Here is a 19,140-nt window from a genome sequence, read left to right as displayed (position 1 = left end):
GTCTTCCCAAGGATGCCATTAATCCATATTTGGGATAATTACAGGCATGTAAATGGAGATAACATTCAAAACTTCTAGTGGTATCCTCTATTTTTTTTATCTCAGGATAATATGACAATGATAACTTGATGGTGGTGCCTTGAAGTTGATACAGTTAAAACCATGAGAAAAAACTAAATTTGCATCCCTTATCCAAAATAATAAATCAATTTATACCATTCAGTATTAAAATATCCTTAAGAAACAATTCAATAATATTTAGAATTACTTATGGGTTCACTTCCACATAGTTTCCATAAACTAAATCTGTTTACCACAGCCATGATTCAATTGTAAAAATCTAAAGACACATTTAATAAAATCCACAGAAATAGACTCCTAAATGTTATTTGGTGTAACCAATGTGTGTATCATGTTTTCTAGTTGCAATGTAGATGATATATGGTGCTTTCAAATGTGACATCCAATGATGTAGGTTTTTATATTCGTTGGGAAAGTTCTATTGTATGTCTTAGCAAACCCATCACGTCCAGCCACATTCATGAAATTATTATGAGATAATGTGAAGATGCAATAAGGGGTGAGAGATAACAAATTCTCCCTTGTAGAATAAAATATTTTCTTGGACTAAACGTTGGGGATAGTTATCTTCATGTGAGAGGAGTGAAGTTTTTATAGAAGATATATTGATAGGTAAAGGCATTCTGCCTAAATAGTATACACAAGTAATAAAAAAGAGAATACTAAAGATTCAAGCTAGAGAATTTCTCAATTCTGAAAGAAGGTACTTGGCCACTCATGTATCAGAATTTTGCCGTATCCAGAATAATACTAATCCAACGCACGTAATAAACAAATCTCAGACAATTGGCTACCATGTATCAGAATTTAATGGAACTTATTTGTGCTCATTGAGAATCAAGGGACTAGTTTGGATGAAGAACTTTTGGAACATGAAGTAATGTTTAGAGTTAAGGACTGACTAAAAAAACATTGGTTCATGGCACCATTTATATTTTCTCTGAGCCTTTTGAGAGAATGATGTGTTTGTAATAAATAGGATATGACTCTCACACATGGAAACCATGAATACTCGAATCTGAGACATCAATTTTGATAATGAAAGATATCAAAAATATGGTAGTTGCAACAATGGCGTGGATGCAAGTCAGTTCCTATTTTTTTGGTGAGTCTTGAACAATGTGATCTCAACTATAAGATTTCCTTTTAAAGGGAGATGTGAGTGGTTGAGCTTTTGTGGCCTAATGTGAAAAACAAATATCATTTAGTGGTTGGTCATCCCTAGAAACCATTTCAATTCCTTTTTTTAATGAGCACCTTATAATAGCTTAAATTGTAGGTATCATTGTCGTGCATCCTCAAATGATAGTAACCATATTTGAGAGACATCTTGATGAAATTTGTTGGTCCATGTCATTCCTCTAACTTTCCATCAACAATGGGTATAAGGAGTTTGTTAGGAATAATGATTCTATTCAAGCATATGTGATATATGAAAATTCGTCAAGAGGCTGATTGTCACATTATTATCACCATTTTTGAACATAAAAATATTATGCTTTATCTTCCCTCTTACTGAGTGAAAAAATAAGGATAGTGGCAGCCGGGAAGTTGATCCTTTCATTTTTCAAATTCAGCCTTTGTCACTTTCAGGTTCCTTCTCTCGGTTTCCTAGATCATGATATTTAATTTAAATTTTAGGATCACGTTGAAGGTTGATTAACATTAGTTTCAGAGAGGCATCATGCCCTGACCAAAGATGGGGTCATAGGTATATGCTGATAATGACTTATAGTATTTCTAAGTATGGGGTAATTTTAAAGACCAAAGGATCTCTAAAATACATACTAGTCTGCCATGCCTTAAAAGAAGTTCTTAGATTATTTTTCTGATTCAGTGGTTAAGAGCATAAATTCTTGTTTTCTAAAAGGGTGATACCTAATAACTCTGCGCTATTTTCATATCTTAAGCCTCAAAGGTTAAATCTCTAAACTATTAAGTATCAAATGAGTGAGATGTGCTTCAATTTTTTTCACCTCTACATGTTAGTCTTACACATATATATATTAGTATAAATCAAATAAATCTCGAGTTATAGATTTTTAAGAAAGTCCATGATGCAAATATATGTGGCCAGTAAACCAATCACACATTCCATATCTCGTATCATGTTCATTAATAAAACATATTCATTATAGTGCACATGTGATGCTTATAATGAAGTCCATGAATACATGATGAGACTTAGTGAATTATGATGAGATCGTAATACAGAGATCACTAGTCTTTAAGCATGTGTTCTAAACATTCCTATTCGAAGGATACCGGGGGAAAAGGATATCTAAGTATCCGCATAGAACATCACTATCTAGCCTCACTCATATGATTTGTGGGATCTGGCTGGGAAGGGGGGATGTTGCTAACGAGGCTTTGTGTTGATATGTATAACTTGTTGCATATGATGCTCCAAAACATCTATTGGCAGCATTTCTTGTACACTTTATTCAATTTTGGCATATTTTTCAGATAATTATATGCAAGGATTAAAATTCCTCTGGTAACAAATTAATATCTACAAATAGAGTAATGAACAAAAATTGCATAATCATGGAAAATCCTAACAACTTTCAAACTCAATAATTTCAAATAAACATGATCGCAAGAAATAATAAAAGGAGAAGACCATATGTTTAGGAACAGAAGCTAGGAGACAAGACAGATCCATATCCTTTCTGCTTTGATCCAGAAGTATCTCATTGTTCCACCCACAGTTCTCTCAATTTGAAAAGTATGCCGAATGTTCATCGAAAAGATTGAAACCCCTTTTCTTTATGACTAGGACTTCCTATTTTTACTCCAAGGCATGACTCACACAAGTCAAGTAAACTTGCACAAGCTTTATGATTGATCATTGAATTCTAATCTACAAAATATCTCATGAGGAACCCATCAGCACCACAACGGTGCACACTCCATGTCATCATCCCCACACTTATGTGAGCCCATATTCCGGCTACTAGTGTCGTTATTTTTCCAGAGGATCAGACACGTGAATGGCTTGAGGGCTCTATCTTAGGGAGAAAGTCATGGGTAGAACTAGCTCCCCACAAGGTACTATGAGTTTCTTATTTTTTAGAGATCAATTGAGAATAGCTTTCCACCTTCTGTTGCATGCAAAATGGTTTTCCAAGCATTTATTCAAGGCCCAAAACCATCTGTAAGTAAAAAGTAAATGTCCCAAATACCCCATGGGGAGTTTAGACAATGCCTAACATTTTGCTTGATTTTTTTTCATGAATACAATCTCTAATCTGATAATTTTGAATTATATTTTTCCTTATTAGGGCTTAATAATCTACTTATAACCACTTATGATAAAATGGTAACACATCAGATGGTTAAGGTTCAACTTTAGGTTTGTAGCCAACATCCAGATTTAACTGAAATAAATAAATATTTAACTCTTATCAGGTGACATTAGCTTATTCAAAAAATTATTTGTGCTCATGAAATTGTCTTTAATGTATGATAAAGTCTTAATTTAAGTCATTATTGGTATTATACGAAAGCTTAAATGTATCAAAATTTCCACGTGGCAGTTCTCAGTTAGAATCGTCAGTTACTTACTATCAATGGGTTTAATAAATAGAGCTAGTATATTTGATAATTTTATGTGTTAACTAATCATTGCTAGGCCCTCTTGCAAAGATCCATCACTTCAGTTCGATGTCCATTCAATTGATTTTACTGATCAATCTGGCTGATCTGGTCACAATCAAGATCATTCTACTCATCACATATTTTGTTCTGATATAAGATTCAATCAAATCCAAAAGGACCGGATCGGCAACTCCATCACAGTGGACTCAGCGTATACTGTTTAAGATTTTTTCCCCAGTAGCAAGAGAAATGATGAGAGGACACAATGCCCAGATTTATACTTGACTCAAAGTTCTAATTTATCTCTCTCAAACCTAGTATTGATGTTGTAATGATTTTGTATCTCTCACAAGGATGACATTTTATAAATATATTACAAGTATCTCATATATGCTGTGGAAAATGCTGATTCATCTACCTGACATCCCAGAAAAAGAGAGACCGAGAGAAATATTCTGAGTGATGTATCTGCTCAGGCTCAGGAAGCTGACCGTGGGTTGACTTATTCAAACCTACCTAGAGGGTGAGTTAGGGTTTGGCTTTACCTAGGATTGGTTGGGGTTGGGCAAAAAGCTAGGTCAGCTATTAGCCGATGGATTTGGTATGGTTAGGTAACCCGCCTCTATCAGCCCAGTAAGCCCATTAGTTATTTAGGTCAGATGGGATGGCAGGTTTGTCAGCTGGATCAACCCATCAAGTCAGGCTAAGACCCGTTTAGTCACCTCATAATATTAATACAGAGTGATAATGAATGTCCATTTTAAGAGAATAGTTTGTAGGTATATGACTCAAATTATTTTGAGTGACTTAAGTTGAACATAAAAAATGTAGTTTCTGGAACTTTAATGGGCCATTCTGAAACAGCCTACCATCCTTCGACAGCGATCTCTATTGACATTTGACAAACTTTAATGAGCCGCCGATCTTCCCCTTTGACCTTCTTTATTGAGCTTCATGCTGAAGAGATCGCCTATCATTTCAACCGCGTCTGGACCCATATGGCAGAAGCGTTGAACTTTCTCTTGGGATACGGTCAAGAAAAGGAGACATTTTTTCTACTTTTTTTGGAGAATTTTTGATGCCCACTTCCATTGAAAAGATGACCGACGGGTGGCAGATGAGAGTCAAGATTCAAGAGACGGGGAGAAGAGGCAAGAGGGAGAAGAAACTCCCTTCTTCTCTCCTCCAGATAGCGAGATCTCGCTCGTTTATCTCTTCTTCTTCTTCTTCTTCATCATCATCTTCTTCTTCTTCTTCCTCGTCGTCTCTGGAGACTCGCCTGACATGGGTCCCGGGCAGCGTGAGGCGATAAACCAGTTCAGAGCTCTCATCAGTGAAGGTTCGCCCTCTCTCTCTCTATCTCTCTCTCTCTTTCTCTATCGACCCATCTATCAATCTATCTATCTATCACTTACAGATTATTCCGTCTGACTTGATTTTCCCCTCTTTTCACTTCTTGATATTCTTGTCTCCGCAGTTGACGAGGAGCTGCAAAGAACTTTCTGGGTGAGGATCGATGATCTATCTTGTTTTTGGTTGATCTCTGTAACTGGGTCTTATTCTGATAGTTCTCTCTCTAATCTGAGGTCGTGTAATTTGAGTTCGGATTCTTTGCTTTTTTGAAGAGTGAAGGATGATCAGTAGTTAATAGAATCCCCCTTCCGAGTGTCATCATTGCTGAAGAGAGAGGGAGAGAGGGAAGGAGGGAAGGAGAGAGAGAGAGAGAGAGAGAGAGAGAGAGAGAGAGATAGAGAGAGGGAGAGAGAAGAAGAGAGATGGAGGGAGGGAGAGGAAGAGAGAGAGAGGGAGAGAGAGAGAGAGAGGGAGAAAGAGAGTGAGGGAGGGGAGAGAGGGAGGAAGAGGGAGAAAAAGAGATAGAGAGAGATGGAGGGAGGAGAGGGAGAGAGAGAGAGAGAGAGAGAGAGGAGAAAGAGGGGGAGGGAGGGGGAGAGAGGGAGGAAAGAGGGGGAGGGAGGGAGACTGAGAGAGAGAGATGGAGGGAGGAGAGGGAGAGAGAGAGATGGGGGGGAGGGGGAGAGAGAGAGAGAGAGAGAGAGAGAGTGAGGGGGGGGGAGAGAGGGAGGAAGAGGGAGAGAGACGGAGAGGGAGAAAAAGAGAGAGAGAGATGGAGGGAGGGAGAGGGGGAGAGAGAGAGAGAGGGAGAAAGAGAGTGAGGGGGAGAGAGGAGGAAAGAGGGGAGGAGGGAGAGGGAGAGAGAGAGATGGATGGAGGGAGGGAGGTAGAGATCGAGAAAGAGGGAGAGAGAGAGAGAGAGAGAGAGGGGGAGGGAGAGAGAGAGAGAGAGAGGGGGGGGGAGGGAGGGAGAGAGGGAGAGAGGGGGGGAGAGCGAGAGAGAGAGAGAGAGAGGGAGGGGAGGGAGGGAGAGAGAGAGAGAGGGAGAGGGGGAGGGAGGGAGAGAGAGAGAAAGGAAGAGAGAGAGAGATGGAGGGAGGGAGAGGGGGAGAGAGAGAGAGAGGGAGAAAGAGAGAGAGGGGGGGGAGAGAGGGGGGAAAGAGGGGGGGGGAGGGAGAGAGAGAGAGAGGGGGGGAGGGAGGGAGAGAGGGAGAGAGCGAGCGGGGGGGAGAGAGAGAGAGAGGGAGAGGGGGAGGGAGAGAGAAAGAGGAGGAGGGGGACGGAGGGAGAGAGAAATGGAAGTAGGGAGGGACAGAGAGAGGGTGAGGGAGAGAGAGAGAGAGAGGGAGAGGGAGGGAGGGAGAGAGAGAGAGAGAGGGAGAGAGAGAGGGAGAGGGGAGGAGGAGAGAGAGAAAAAGGAGGAGAGAGAGAGAGAGGGAGAGAGAGAGAGAGGAGAGGGGAGGAGGAGGGAGAGAGAGAGAGAGAGGGAGGGAGAGAGAGAGGGAGAGAGAGGGAGAGGGAGGGAGGGAGGGAGAGAGAGAGAGAGAGGGAGAGGGGGAGGGAGAGAGAGAGGGAGAGAGAGGGAGAGGGAGGGAGGGAGGGAGAGAGAGAGGGAGAGAGGAAGAGGGAGAGAGAGGGAGGGAGGGAGAGAGGAAGGGAGAGAGGAAGGGAGAGAGATGGGTGGAAACTGGAAAGGTCGATTGACAAAATGATATAAGAGAGAGAAATAGCATGAAGTTTATGATCTATGAAGGAAGATATATGGACTGATGAGATGACACCCTCGCTTTCAGCTTGCTTTTCCGTGACAAAATTGTGATCTTTATGCCAAGCTTTCGAGAGAGTTACGGGTTATTAATGAATATTTTCATGGAGCGAACTTTCTATCATCCAGATCTTGCATGAAGGACGCCTTAAAGAAACTTTGCATCGAACAGAAAATAAAACCGAAACATCTACTTATGTTCAAAACAACATTCTTATTAAACTGATTTATTTGCATGTAGAATGTGCACCAAGGATACCCGGATGAGACGTTGATTCGCTTCCTCCAAGCGAGGAACTGGAACGTCCAAGCAGCCCATGAGATGGTTCGTGTCGTTTCTCTGATCATCACAAAAAAAACGAGGAGAGAAACAATAAAAAAACCGGGTAATCTTAGTATTTATAATATTTTTTTCTTTTCCACAGCTCGTGAACTGCTTGAAGTGGAGGGTTGAGAATGAAATCGACAACATTCTTGCGGTGGGTGGAAACTGATGCATTATATATCTATATAGATTTTTACCAAATCATGTCCCATATTTTCTGACGAATTTAACATGGCTCCTCTTTCTCTCACTAGAAACCGATCACACCGGCTGATCTCTACAGAGCTCTGCGCGAAACCCAGCTCGTTGGATTGTCCGGATACTCTAAGAAAGTAGGAATGGAGGATCTATCCTTGTTTAATAAATATTTTTTTAAAAAAGGATTCAACATTGTTGGTCTTTGTCGATTTGAGTAATATTTTCTCTCATTTGATGCCTATTTTGAGGGATATGCTGAAAATCAGCCTGCTTGGTCTGGCTTTTCACAGGGTCAACCAGTGTTTGCCATCGGCGTTGGGATGAGCACATTTGACAGGGCATCGGTAATCATTCTTTCTAATCCCATTAAATAATATCTTCTTACTTGAATCATTTACTCTATGCAATTAAAAAAAATGCAACTAAAGTTAATGGGATATGCAGGTTCACTATTATCTGCAATCGCACATTCAGATCAACGAGTATCGAGATCGAGTGGTGTTTGTGAGTATCTTTTTTTGGATTTCTGATCATAATTCTGCAACTCTCTTTCTCACACAACCAACCACCTGGACTTTCTCTGTATTGCTTTGTCTCCCTCTATCATCTTTCTCTCAAACATAAACCCACAGACGGACTTTCTCTCTGGTTTTGTATTGCTCTTTCTCCCTATCTCTATCCATTTATCTCTCTCTCTGATTCACACACACAGAGACTTCCTCTCTCTTCATTTCCCCCTCTTTCTCTCTCACTCACATAGTTCTTCAGATTTTGTAATATCTCTCTCTCTATTACACATAAAGGGGGTCTTTCTCTCTGTCCCTTTCTCTCTCTCTGGAGGTATCTCACTCTCTCTCTAAAACAGCCTGCTGCCACGAAGAAGAGAGGAACCTACGTGGGCAAGTGCCTAAAGGTCCTTGACATGACTGGTCTAAAGATCTCAGCACTGAGCCAAGTCAAGGTTTGGCCAAAACTGATAATGATTATTTACCCAACATTTTATCCCTGTTCTTAGAATTTTGGTATTCCATCGAACTGAATTTCATCATTGACTTTTTTTGTATTTCAGCTGCTGACTATGATATCGACAGTCGACGATCTCAACTATCCTGAGAAGACAGAAACTTACTACGTCGTCAACGCCCCATATGTTTTCTCTGCCTGCTGGAGGGTAAGATTAATGACTAAGTCACCCAAAAAAAATATTTTTTTGACCGGCGTTTTTGGACTGGATCAAAAAAAAATCTATTTTTTGACTGGACACCACCATTGAAGGCAACGGTCAGAGCTGGACTGATCTCTGTCTGCGTTATCCTAAAAATCTGGCAGGTGGTTAAGCCTCTGTTGCAAGAAAGGACAAGAAGAAAGATTCAAGTTCTCCAGGGTTGTGGCAAAGATGAGTTGTTGAAGGTAAGATCTCACACCCTCTCCAAATATCTAAATATAGAGACTTGGAGGTGAGAACTTTTGCAAAATTCTTGGGCAAAAAAGGATAATAAAGGAATATGCACATCTCAGTTTCTCAATCCAAACCTTGGGCGTCCAGAATTCAGCATTAGAATGGTTGATTGCAGTAAATGATATCAAAATCCTCCAAAGATCTAAAAAAGGAAATTCTTATGCAGAAAGTTACTGATCCACAGAACGTTGACTTTCTTCAGGTGATGGACTATTCATCTCTGCCTCATTTCTGCCAGAGAGAAGGCTCCATTGGAGCTAAAAGCTGCTACTCCTTTGACCATCACTTCCATCAGCAACTCTACGCCTACATAAGAGAAGAGTTTACTAAGGCCAATCCTGTGGGCCCCATCTCAGCGGGATCCTTCCACGTGGACGTCCCAGAAGGCGAGTGTGAGAAGACGATAGAATCTGAGCTCCAGAAATTAGGGTTACAGAAGGGTGTCAACCGGTGTGTTCAAGGCATCAGAGTTTGTGACCAGAGATAAGAAGCTTACTTTACAGTAACAAATACGAGTAACTTGAGCGCTATCTATCGGCTGCCTTAGTGATTGCATTCCCCCCCTTTTCAATAATTGAAAAATGGGGCAGGGCTCTTGCAGGGTCTTGAAATATGTGCATCTACTTGGGGCATAACATAATACCTATATATTTGTGAATTGTACACCGATAAGTTCATACTTATTTCAAATTTACATTATTTAAAGTACGCCAGAATGGATGGATCAGAACCTGCATTGAAACTAGACATGGTCGTTCTGTTCTTTAGAAACGAACAAAAAATTCGCACAAAAGAACCGCACAGGCCCTTGTTCTTTGTTCTGTTATTTTTCTTTTTCAAAAACGAACAAAATTCGCATATTCGCACAAATTCGCACAAAATTAGACTAAAATTTGCACAAAGCGAACAAAAGAACAGAACATGGGTCTGTTCGATGTTCTGTTCTAATTCGTTTTTGTTCCGTTCAGAAAACCGAACAAAACAAACAATTCGCACAAATTCGCACCAAAAGAATAGACCGACCATGTCTAATTGAAACTCTTCCAGGAATAAATGCACTTAAATAACAAAAACGGTGCAACAAGAAACATAGAAATATCGGTTAACAAATACAGAAATGGTAATGTGAGATCACTAGTTTAGAAATTTTGAGGAGTATAATCAATTATTGTCCACGTTTTTCGAATCACATTTTCCAACCGATGGTGAGCCAATCTGAATTTAGCGAGCTCGGGGTTTTATTCCCTAGTCTGATGGAAGTTACTCTTCCGATCAACAGAAATTGATCTTGTTACTATCCTAAGATCATGGAACATCTATGATATCACTCTAAAGACTAAAATGAACAGAAAATAATCGAGCTGGAACCCTTCATTAAGACAGCATCAAGAAAGAGCAAACATACAGCTTACAACTGTTCTTCACCCGGAAGATAAGACAGAGATCCGCCTTCAACTCGAACGCCCCTCCTCTGAAACAATCCACCGACTTGTAGAAATAGAGACATCTGTCTTGAAGAAACACGCCCAGATTTCCTAAGATCTCTCCTTTCCACTAAATCAGCACGACGACGAACCCTAGTTCTTGGGGGCGACGGGGCCTTAGAAAGTTGCTGTTCAGACAACACATACGATGCCACTTCCGTAGCCCTTCTCTGATCCTTCTCATGCATTCTCCTCGACTCTCCTTCAGCCACTTTCCTCGATATTTCCAACGCTTCCACTCTCTTCAGAGCTTCCACTGTAACCTGTTTCATCTCTTCCATCTCTCTCTTCATGGCTTCTAGTCGCGCAACTCCCTCTTGCTTACTCGCCCGAATCGCTTCCACTTCCGTCAACGCAGCTTCCACCTTCAGCTCGGCCAGCTTCTCACATTCAAACGGTTTCCTGATCAAGCAATCGTACTCTTGCGAGCTCAAACAAACGTGGGTTCCGTCGTCTGATCCTGATACTTCTAGAAACTTGTTAGAGAGAGAAGCCAGCCGATTTAGAGCGTCGATCTCGGCGATCTTCGCATCATCCGCGCTTTTGACGGCCTCTTGAAGCCTTTCCTCAGCCTCTTTCTGTTCGATTCGTGCTGCTTCAGCTTCTTTTGCTAACTCGGTGAAGATCTTCTTCACTGCCTCTGATCTTTGTTTTGCCATTTCAGATTCCATGGTCAGCACTTGAAACGTCGATGTTAGGTAGTTGCGCGTGGCTTCCGCGTTGGGTTCTGAAGGAGTGGTTGTAATGAGGTCTTCCTTTGTCCTCTGGAGTTCGACTTCGAGTTCAGCGACGAGTGATTTTGTTTCGGATTCTTTCAGTTTCAGTTTCAGATTCTCTCCCTTCAAGTTTTCCAGTTCTAGGGTTAGCGACTCCATCTGGGTTTTGAGGGATTTCTCTTCCTCTGCAATCTTCTGTAACACGTCCCTTGCACCATCCAGCCCGGAAGTCACAGCAATAATAGAAGCTTTAGGAAATGGCGCAGTAGTTTCTCTTTCTTCGATATCATGAAGATCTTCCTCACTGCTGCTGTTAACATTTTTGTTTTTCGAAGCTTTTCGTGATGGTTCCTCGGGCTCGGTGACTGTTTTGATTTCTTCCTTGAGGACTTTGACAGTCTTTTTGGCTTGTTCAAGCTCCGAAAGCGCTTGAATTCTTGTTATCTCGGCGTTCTTCAGCTTTTCCTGGAATATTTTTAAGCCTTTCTGAGCCAGGCGAATCTGTACCGCATAGAGTTCTCCCTGTCACAAAAGAAAGCAATTATGAATAACAATAAGCAAAATTTCAATTAATGTCGTGAGGCAACACGTTATGGATGAAGAAATACGATGAGGAAGACAGTTCCAACATTACCATTTCCAATGATAATTAATCACGATACAAGTGACTAACCTGTTCAGGACGTGGCGCTTTGTGCTGCAGACCATTGAGCTTAGCAACATTAGCTTTATTTTTGGGGAACGCCGGCTTACCAAACAAGCTCACAGCAGCTTTGACGGAATCAAAAGGAATACTTGTGTCGATTTCGCCAACTGATTTCGGAGAATCGGCCAATTTTTCCTGAAGTTTGGTACTCATGCTGACACTTCTAATGCTAATATAGCATTTTTAATTGCAAATTCAGCTGGAAACATTGGTAAAGAGAAAATGCATCACTATTGTCACAAAGAAAGATAATTATTAATCACACAGAGAAACCTAAAGACAAATACGATTTTAATCCTTATGAAGTTTATCAAAAGGCAAAACCACTAAAATTTAGGAAAAAGTTGCGACAGATAAGAGAAAGAGGGTTTATATATGACAGGACGAGTACTATTTGTTATCTCAACGCGTAACGAAAGCAGCACGTAAGTCAACAATAGCCGTGCATCTTTCAAAAATTCTAGAACAGTAGTCTATAAGAATAGCCAAAATTTTTCAAAATTAGATAAACTACGTGCGTAATGCACTAACCGACGAGAATTCTGATTATGAAGGAGATAAAAAAAGAGCAGCGTCTGTAATGGTATGTCATTCAATTTAAGATATCGTTAGGTAGTATGATAAACAAGAAAATACGGCATATTAAACAAAAGCCGCAAGGATTCCTCACATTATCAAGGACAGTATTCTAAAGCGGCTTCGACTGCGTCTATAACAGTTTACTTTGACGGAAATGAAAATGAAGAAGATACCAAAACGAGAATGGAAAGAAATAATAAACTTGAATTATAATGTACCACAGCCTAGTAATTTCTACGAATAATATAAGAATACAACACTCAAAACTCGGATTTCTCTTTTTTTTTGAAACATCTCAAAACTCGGATTTCATCCGGATAAACTAAGGGAAAAGTTGTCTCCGGAGCGATATACGAGAAAGAATCATGACTTTGAGAGTACATTATCTTCATAGAAGCTCGTTGGAGCAAATGACGAGTAAATATGTATACAAATCCAATAGAGAAATCTCCTGAGTTTCAACTCCGAATGGATACTTCCGCAAGGCTTCCGTTGCCAATGCCGTTGCCGAAAACCAAAGTTTGTTTTCACCACCCAAAATAAAAACCAAGTCATACGACTGGCATACAATTTTCAGGCATCAATGAAATCACCGCAGGATGAAATGAAAACTAGGATGAGAATCGTACAAAGAAAAAACTCAACAAAATCTTAAAAAGTCTAAACGTTCATTCCGAGCTCACCGCATTGTTGTATGCTCCCCAGACGTCACAAAAACCGGTCTTCGTACCGCGCACTCAACTTCAAAAGTCTGCATAATCTTACAGACATAAGCTACCATCGCCAGTCACACATTGTTGAAGGAAAGCGAAAGCATACCTGAATGCAGGGAAGGAGACCTCTCCCAGTACCCATTTAAGAGCAGAAACTATATTTTGCGACAGCCGGCCAGCTGCTCCATAGAAGAACAAGCAACCCGCAGAAGTTTGAAAAGAGAAAATTGACGGATATGCTGTAAATCAGAGAAATCAAAGAAGATCCAAGCCCTAGAGCGCGCACAATCGACAAAATCTGATGTCGATGTGCTCCGCAAATGCCGCTTGGCCTCACGGGCAGATCACCATGGTGAAATTTGGCGCAGATCGAGTAATTTTAGGCGCAGATCGAATAATTTTCTTCCTTTTTTTCACGTTTCTTGAGATTCGAAATATACCGTCGGATATCGACAGTCGAAGTCACACCAAACCCGTCAGGGCGTACGTATCGTATTGCACGAGACACCGTACGTTCAGCCACTGACGCGATTTGATGTTTATTTTACACTCTTCTTTGTCGCCGGCCAATCGTTCAGTGGTAATCATTCTTGTACTTAAATTTCTTTTTTATAGTCATTCTTTTTCATGTAAGTGCATATTTCATTCTAATTATGCTTGAGAACAACGCTATTAGAAGTATGAAATCTCAATTCTTTATAAATTTAGGTGCATGAATCATTTTTGGTGTTTTACAAGTGGTATGGTTTCAGTAAAGAAATAAAGATGGTTTTAGTCACTAAATTTGTTAGCAAGTTCACTTTATTCACCTGAGTAGAATGCTAAAATCCACTATTTGTAAACTGTGATGAGAGAATGACCCTTAATGTTCTACTATTTACCATTGATGTTCAACTATCTCTCCTTAAAGTTCTTGGTGTTTTCAATACGTTATAGATGTAGAAGAGGCTAAAAGTTCTTAGGCATCTCAAGAAAAGATTTAAGCAATCAAATTTCACAGGTCCTCTTCATCCGAGATGTGAGTTTTCATATTGTTAAATTCAAAGGGGGCATTTCCATCATTCAACCATCATAAGAATTGCTACTCACATGAGAATCTTTCAATAAACAATCAGATTTCTTCAAAATGTATACATCACCTGAAGATTCATTTCCAGGTCATGTTTCTGTTCGTACCAGTTTAAGGGGAATAAGTGAAATACGATACTAAAATATATTAATGCATGAGAATATAACTAGAATATCAAGATTCAAAATTTATAATTTTGATGTACTATTTTACACCATAATGTCAAAAAAGATTTTCTGTTTATTTTGGCTTGAGCTTGTGATTAGAGATTCAAAAACTAATATTTCTCTCACTCAAGTATCAATATCTTAAAAAAAAATTAGAAATTTGATAAATCTCTAATTCTGTTACCCATCTATCACCAGGCATAAGAAACTTATAATTCCTCCTTTTTTATCAAACTGTGACCAGAAATTTAAAAATCATTATGTCATTATGTAATCAGTAAATCGACAATCAAAGTACCCATTAGTATTTTTTTCTTTTATTGTTTTCTTTGTGGTTGTCTTCATTGCTCAGCGCCATGCCAATCTTTGATGTATCATTCCAATTTAATTGGATGTCCCCGAAGGTACATCAAGGCCTATTTGCCCACAAAAATCAGAAAAACATAAATGGTTCTAGTCTCAATGTTGATAAAAATAAACCATGTTATCTGAAAGCAAGCTTATATGGTCCTTCTGCACCAACTCATAACAAGAATATTGAAATTCATATTTCAAAAAATTATGATTCACTTTTTCGAAAGAATATATCAAGCTCAAACTTAAAGTTTTACTCCATCTGGGTAAAAAAATCCTTAGATTGATGCCTCATTAGAAATTCTTTAATTATTAATATTAAAACTAAAAATGACTTTCATCACTTACTATTACAGTTCCAAAATACAAGCATATGCTTTTCCAACCAGATCCCTCAAATCATAAAAGAGACAATGGTTGACTATATTGAGTGAAAGTTTCTATCATTTTACATAGTTTTTATCATTAGAAACTAATCGATTGGCAGATTATCAGAAAATTTTAAGCAGCTGGATCATGATATACACAATTGGAAATTTATTATTTTTAATTTTTCTGCTATAATTTGGTATACCCGTGGGTTGAATTTAATAATTATAATTTTCCATTTTCCATATATTTAAATATGTTATATATAACTAAACTGTTAATCAAAATTGTCTTGGTAAGGTATTTGAAATCTCGTCATGAATTCCAATTCTTTTATAAATATGTATTGTGAATATTTATATCTGAGAGTTAACTATGTTTGAAGTGAAGTAAAAGACAATATATCAAAAAGAGAAGAAAAAAGATCAGAATCTGAGAACTGAATTGAAGAACAACATTACCTTTTGAGGAAAAGGAAACTTTTCAAGGCTCAATAAGTAAGAGGCCACATATAAAATCATCATTTTGGAGGCCAAAATGATGGAGGTGAGGACAACGTTAGCTTTAAATACCAGAGGTGTCAACGCTGGTTCTATGAGTGAGGTGACTTGTACTAGTTCTCACACATATCAACTTTGATTGGGTACCGAGGGTATGTGTACATTCCAAACTAAGATGATAGAGGCGTGAGGGGATAGATGAGTACCCATACATACATACATACATATCTTACCATCAAAGTCCAAACGATAATTATTTTTAGTATCAATCTAGTTTCATGAATTCATGTCATTTACCAAGTAGAATGTAAAAATTATAAAAATCAAACTATAATGAGAAAACTATCAATCATTTTCAACTCTTTGTCCAATTAGTTCTTGATGCACTCTAGACATCTTATCTATCTTGAAGAGAATATGTTTGCGTCTACATCCTGATGATACTAATTGAGGTTATGAGGGGATTCTCTCATGATTCAAAATCTACCCAAAAGGAGCATGTCTCATATAAGACCCATGTAATAGAAGCTTTAAATACCCAAGGTAGAGCACATTTTTTTACGCAATAATATTTGAGATTTAATTAAATATTTTTAGGAGGATGATATTATCATCAGCTGAAAGTTAACAAATAATAAGAGTGATTTGCAATAATTTCAAACCATTACTTATGAAAGGGCCAACATGAAGTACTTATTACATTGGAAATCCATGGAAACACGTAGCTATTCATTCATCTCACCGTCAGAACTTTGCAAAGCCTAGTATCATCTGACCTATCTTATGTAAATTATTTTTTCTTATTTTAAATTATGTACGTTCATAATTTTTATTAATCCTACATGCTTTTCTCAGTTAAGATCACTAGGTGGCTAAGTTCAGTGCGATGGTTTTACTAAGTACAATACTCTTTCTTAAACTATTAATTGAGTTGAGGAAACAACAAAAGGGATACATACACATTTGGGATAATTAACAAGTGCCCATAAATACTATGAAAAAATGGACTAAATTCTTATTCAGGAATCCATAATTTTATATTGGTTAGGTCTTAAGACAACTTTTTATTATTTCAAATTGTGTCCCAAATCTATATAATGATAGATACATAATTTATTGTTTATGTCTAATAAAAGATATTTACTGATGATTATAAAATTCACTACATTAGTGCAACTAATAACATATTTTCCAAAATAAGATAAAGGGAATAAAGATAGTTATAAAATAAACCCTTATATTTCAACCTTCTTATAGATGTAGATAAAATATTTAGGATTTAGGCTAATTTTTTTGATAAAACTAAACCTGTAATAAAGAATGATGAGCATAAGATAAATTATTATGGGTTTGAATCTGATCAGACTTCCACATTAGTAATTAATCAAGGGTGGTGTGACAATATTTATCTAGATACTTCCCCCCATTCAAATATAGTGATGTAGGAAAGTTATTGAATGGACCTAAACATGGGTGGAAAAGGCGTAATGTTAGGATTTGTCATCATTCCTCCATTTGGGCCTCTGGACATGTGTAAGACTCGATTTTACTCATGACTTTCTGTGCAGAAGTATTATGATAATTTTTAATAATAGAATGGATTTAGGTGGGCATGGATGAGGAATGGAATGGAAAACAAAGTAAATACATAAAAATCCTGGCAGGTTTTTGCACTACTTTGTCTTGAGGTAGCTGTGATGGAACACTCTCAGTGTTAGAGGTGACAGCAAGGTCTCACAACATACGAGTTCACAGCATAAGGGGAGTGCATATGAAACAAATTAACTATGGTATTGGGGGAATTTGATGGCAAGGAAGAAAATTGACAACACATTGGTGACTGAGGGTTGGGGGAAATCTTCCCTCCCATTAGATTTTTGCCTTGTTTAATGTGTCCCGCCATTATTATCATATTTTCTGTCACCATCTACCATTTGATTCATTCTGTCACTACCATCCGTCTGTCCATAGATTCAAAAATGGATACAACAAACTGTAGATGGTTTTGGACTTAGAAAGATCAGTAGAAAGGTTTCCCGAAGAATGACTATTGGTACGTACTAAAAAATGGAAAAATATTTCATTCCCTGAACAAAATGACTATATGAATCTCTGTTTGATTCCATTCCATCAGTTTTCTTCTATACATGAACCCTATGCATTTAGATGAGAAATTAACCATAATTAGAAATAGTATTTATATGAGACATTGACAACGTGGAATTATATGTCCGTCTGGATCATATACAGATCATTTTTTACAAAAATAAGATTTTACATGCATATCATCATTAATTTTACTGATCTTAATGTTTTTTAATGATTTCATTCAATTTTATAATTCCAATTAAGACACTCATTAAGGTCAGGTAATTATCTAATAAACTCATTTTTCAATATTTTCATGTGAAGTAATTTTTATCTAACGCACTGCGCTTGTTTTTTGACTTACTTATCAGCTTCTACAAGGTCCTAAAGGGATCCAGAGGAGCACATTATCCACATATTTGGGAGGGTAATTTTCCCATAAAACTCTCATTCCATTCAAATGCAACTGGAAAAAGTTTTTGGCTAGGAAAATGCTGCATCTAAATGGTGATTATCTGCTTGAAGATATATATATAATGAACTACTGGAAATTAATATAGAGAATAACCGGATACAAGGTTTTTGGAGGGATAGCAAAAGGAATGAGACCGAATCCAAGTTTTCATCAGTTATCCATCTTGACTCATGACGCAGTTCATGTTCAGTAAATGTGCCATGCATGCACATAATGTATCTTGTGCGAATCATTTAACAATCAAAGTTATAAATAATTTTTTAAGTCCTTAAAATAAGTTAATAATATAATTTTCAATATTTATTTTCATACAAATCCAGAACTTTCTGTCCACGTCATTTGAGTAGGGGATGATTACATGCTGCCTCCAATATCTCCTTCATACTGGGTTGAACCTATTGATGTCTGGATGGGCGTTGCTCTAATTATCCAACACTCAGGAGAGGTGATGTATATGGAACTTCATAGAAAAGGTCAGGATGGAGCTTTATTCTGCTGTTTCCTTAGCCAAATCCTGGATTCTTGAGGTTGATTAAGTTTGTCTCTACAATGATAAATTTCTTCTGAATATCATACATGGGTAATTGTATACAGTTTCATACTGTAAATGTTTTTCTCCCAATTTGTAGAGCATTTTATGATGTCACCTGCCAACCAAACATCCATATTTCCCTTTTTGAATTATTCCGCTATTCTGAACAAGCAAACTTTATTTTGAATAGGTAAATCACTGAAAATATGTTGACTTGAATAATAATAAATTGATAGGTATTAGTAAACTTTATTAGGTATATGTTTTCCAAATATTATTATCTAACATTTTCCAAACCAATTCCCTCAGTATAGATTATAGAAATAGGCAAAAAGAATGAAATGATTTAATAAATAGATAAATATCAAGATAATAAATTAAAGAACCAATTTCATTTGTAATAAGTACCCAAGATTGAAAATTCCATAAATATCCAGCTCCAATGAAATATAATCATATGAGTAAAATGAAAGCACTGGATATCCATGGCGGTATCTGCTTTATCATAACTCATTTGAGGATCCAAGTTGCAACCTAATTTTTACAAAGATATAATTAATAGTGACCATGATGAATGAAGTTAGAGGCATTTAAGAGAAATGAAGAA

At 37.9% G+C, this 19,140-nt stretch overlaps 2 protein-coding genes across 3 annotated transcripts; one reads left to right on the top strand and one right to left on the bottom strand.

The window, feature by feature from the left end:
- The first annotated feature begins 4,785 nt into the window (after positions 1–4,785).
- Positions 4,786–9,489, top strand: LOC144712611 (SEC14 cytosolic factor-like). Its single transcript, XM_078586860.1, has 11 exons — positions 4,786–5,020; positions 5,159–5,187; positions 7,041–7,124; positions 7,225–7,278; positions 7,379–7,456; positions 7,613–7,666; positions 7,767–7,826; positions 8,188–8,283; positions 8,392–8,493; positions 8,652–8,732; positions 8,984–9,489. Exons 1-11 carry the CDS (start codon positions 4,966–4,968, stop codon positions 9,266–9,268), a joined length of 978 nt encoding a protein of 325 aa, XP_078442986.1. The 5' UTR covers positions 4,786–4,965; the 3' UTR covers positions 9,269–9,489.
- LOC144712610 (uncharacterized) lies at positions 6,932–13,379 on the bottom strand. Of its 2 annotated transcripts, XM_078586859.1 has the most exons (5): positions 13,086–13,379; positions 12,950–13,017; positions 11,655–11,886; positions 10,187–11,503; positions 6,932–7,139 (listed from the first exon to the last, which is right to left on the bottom strand). In XM_078586859.1, exons 3-4 carry the CDS (start codon positions 11,838–11,840, stop codon positions 10,190–10,192), a joined length of 1,500 nt encoding a protein of 499 aa, XP_078442985.1. In that variant the 5' UTR covers positions 11,841–11,886; positions 12,950–13,017; positions 13,086–13,379; the 3' UTR covers positions 6,932–7,139; positions 10,187–10,189. The 2 variants fall into 2 exon arrangements, with proteins under 2 accessions (XP_078442985.1, XP_078442984.1); XM_078586858.1 differs by lacking the exon at positions 6,932–7,139 and having other exon boundaries at positions 10,124–11,503.
- Positions 13,380–19,140: the final 5,761 nt, after the last annotated feature.

Source organism: Wolffia australiana, chromosome 15 (genome assembly GCF_029677425.1).
Source record: "Wolffia australiana isolate 7733 chromosome 15, ASM2967742v1".
NCBI lineage: Eukaryota > Viridiplantae > Streptophyta > Magnoliopsida > Alismatales > Araceae > Wolffia > Wolffia australiana.
Note: the sequence above shows the minus strand (reverse complement) of the source record. Positions and strands in the feature narration are given on the sequence as shown.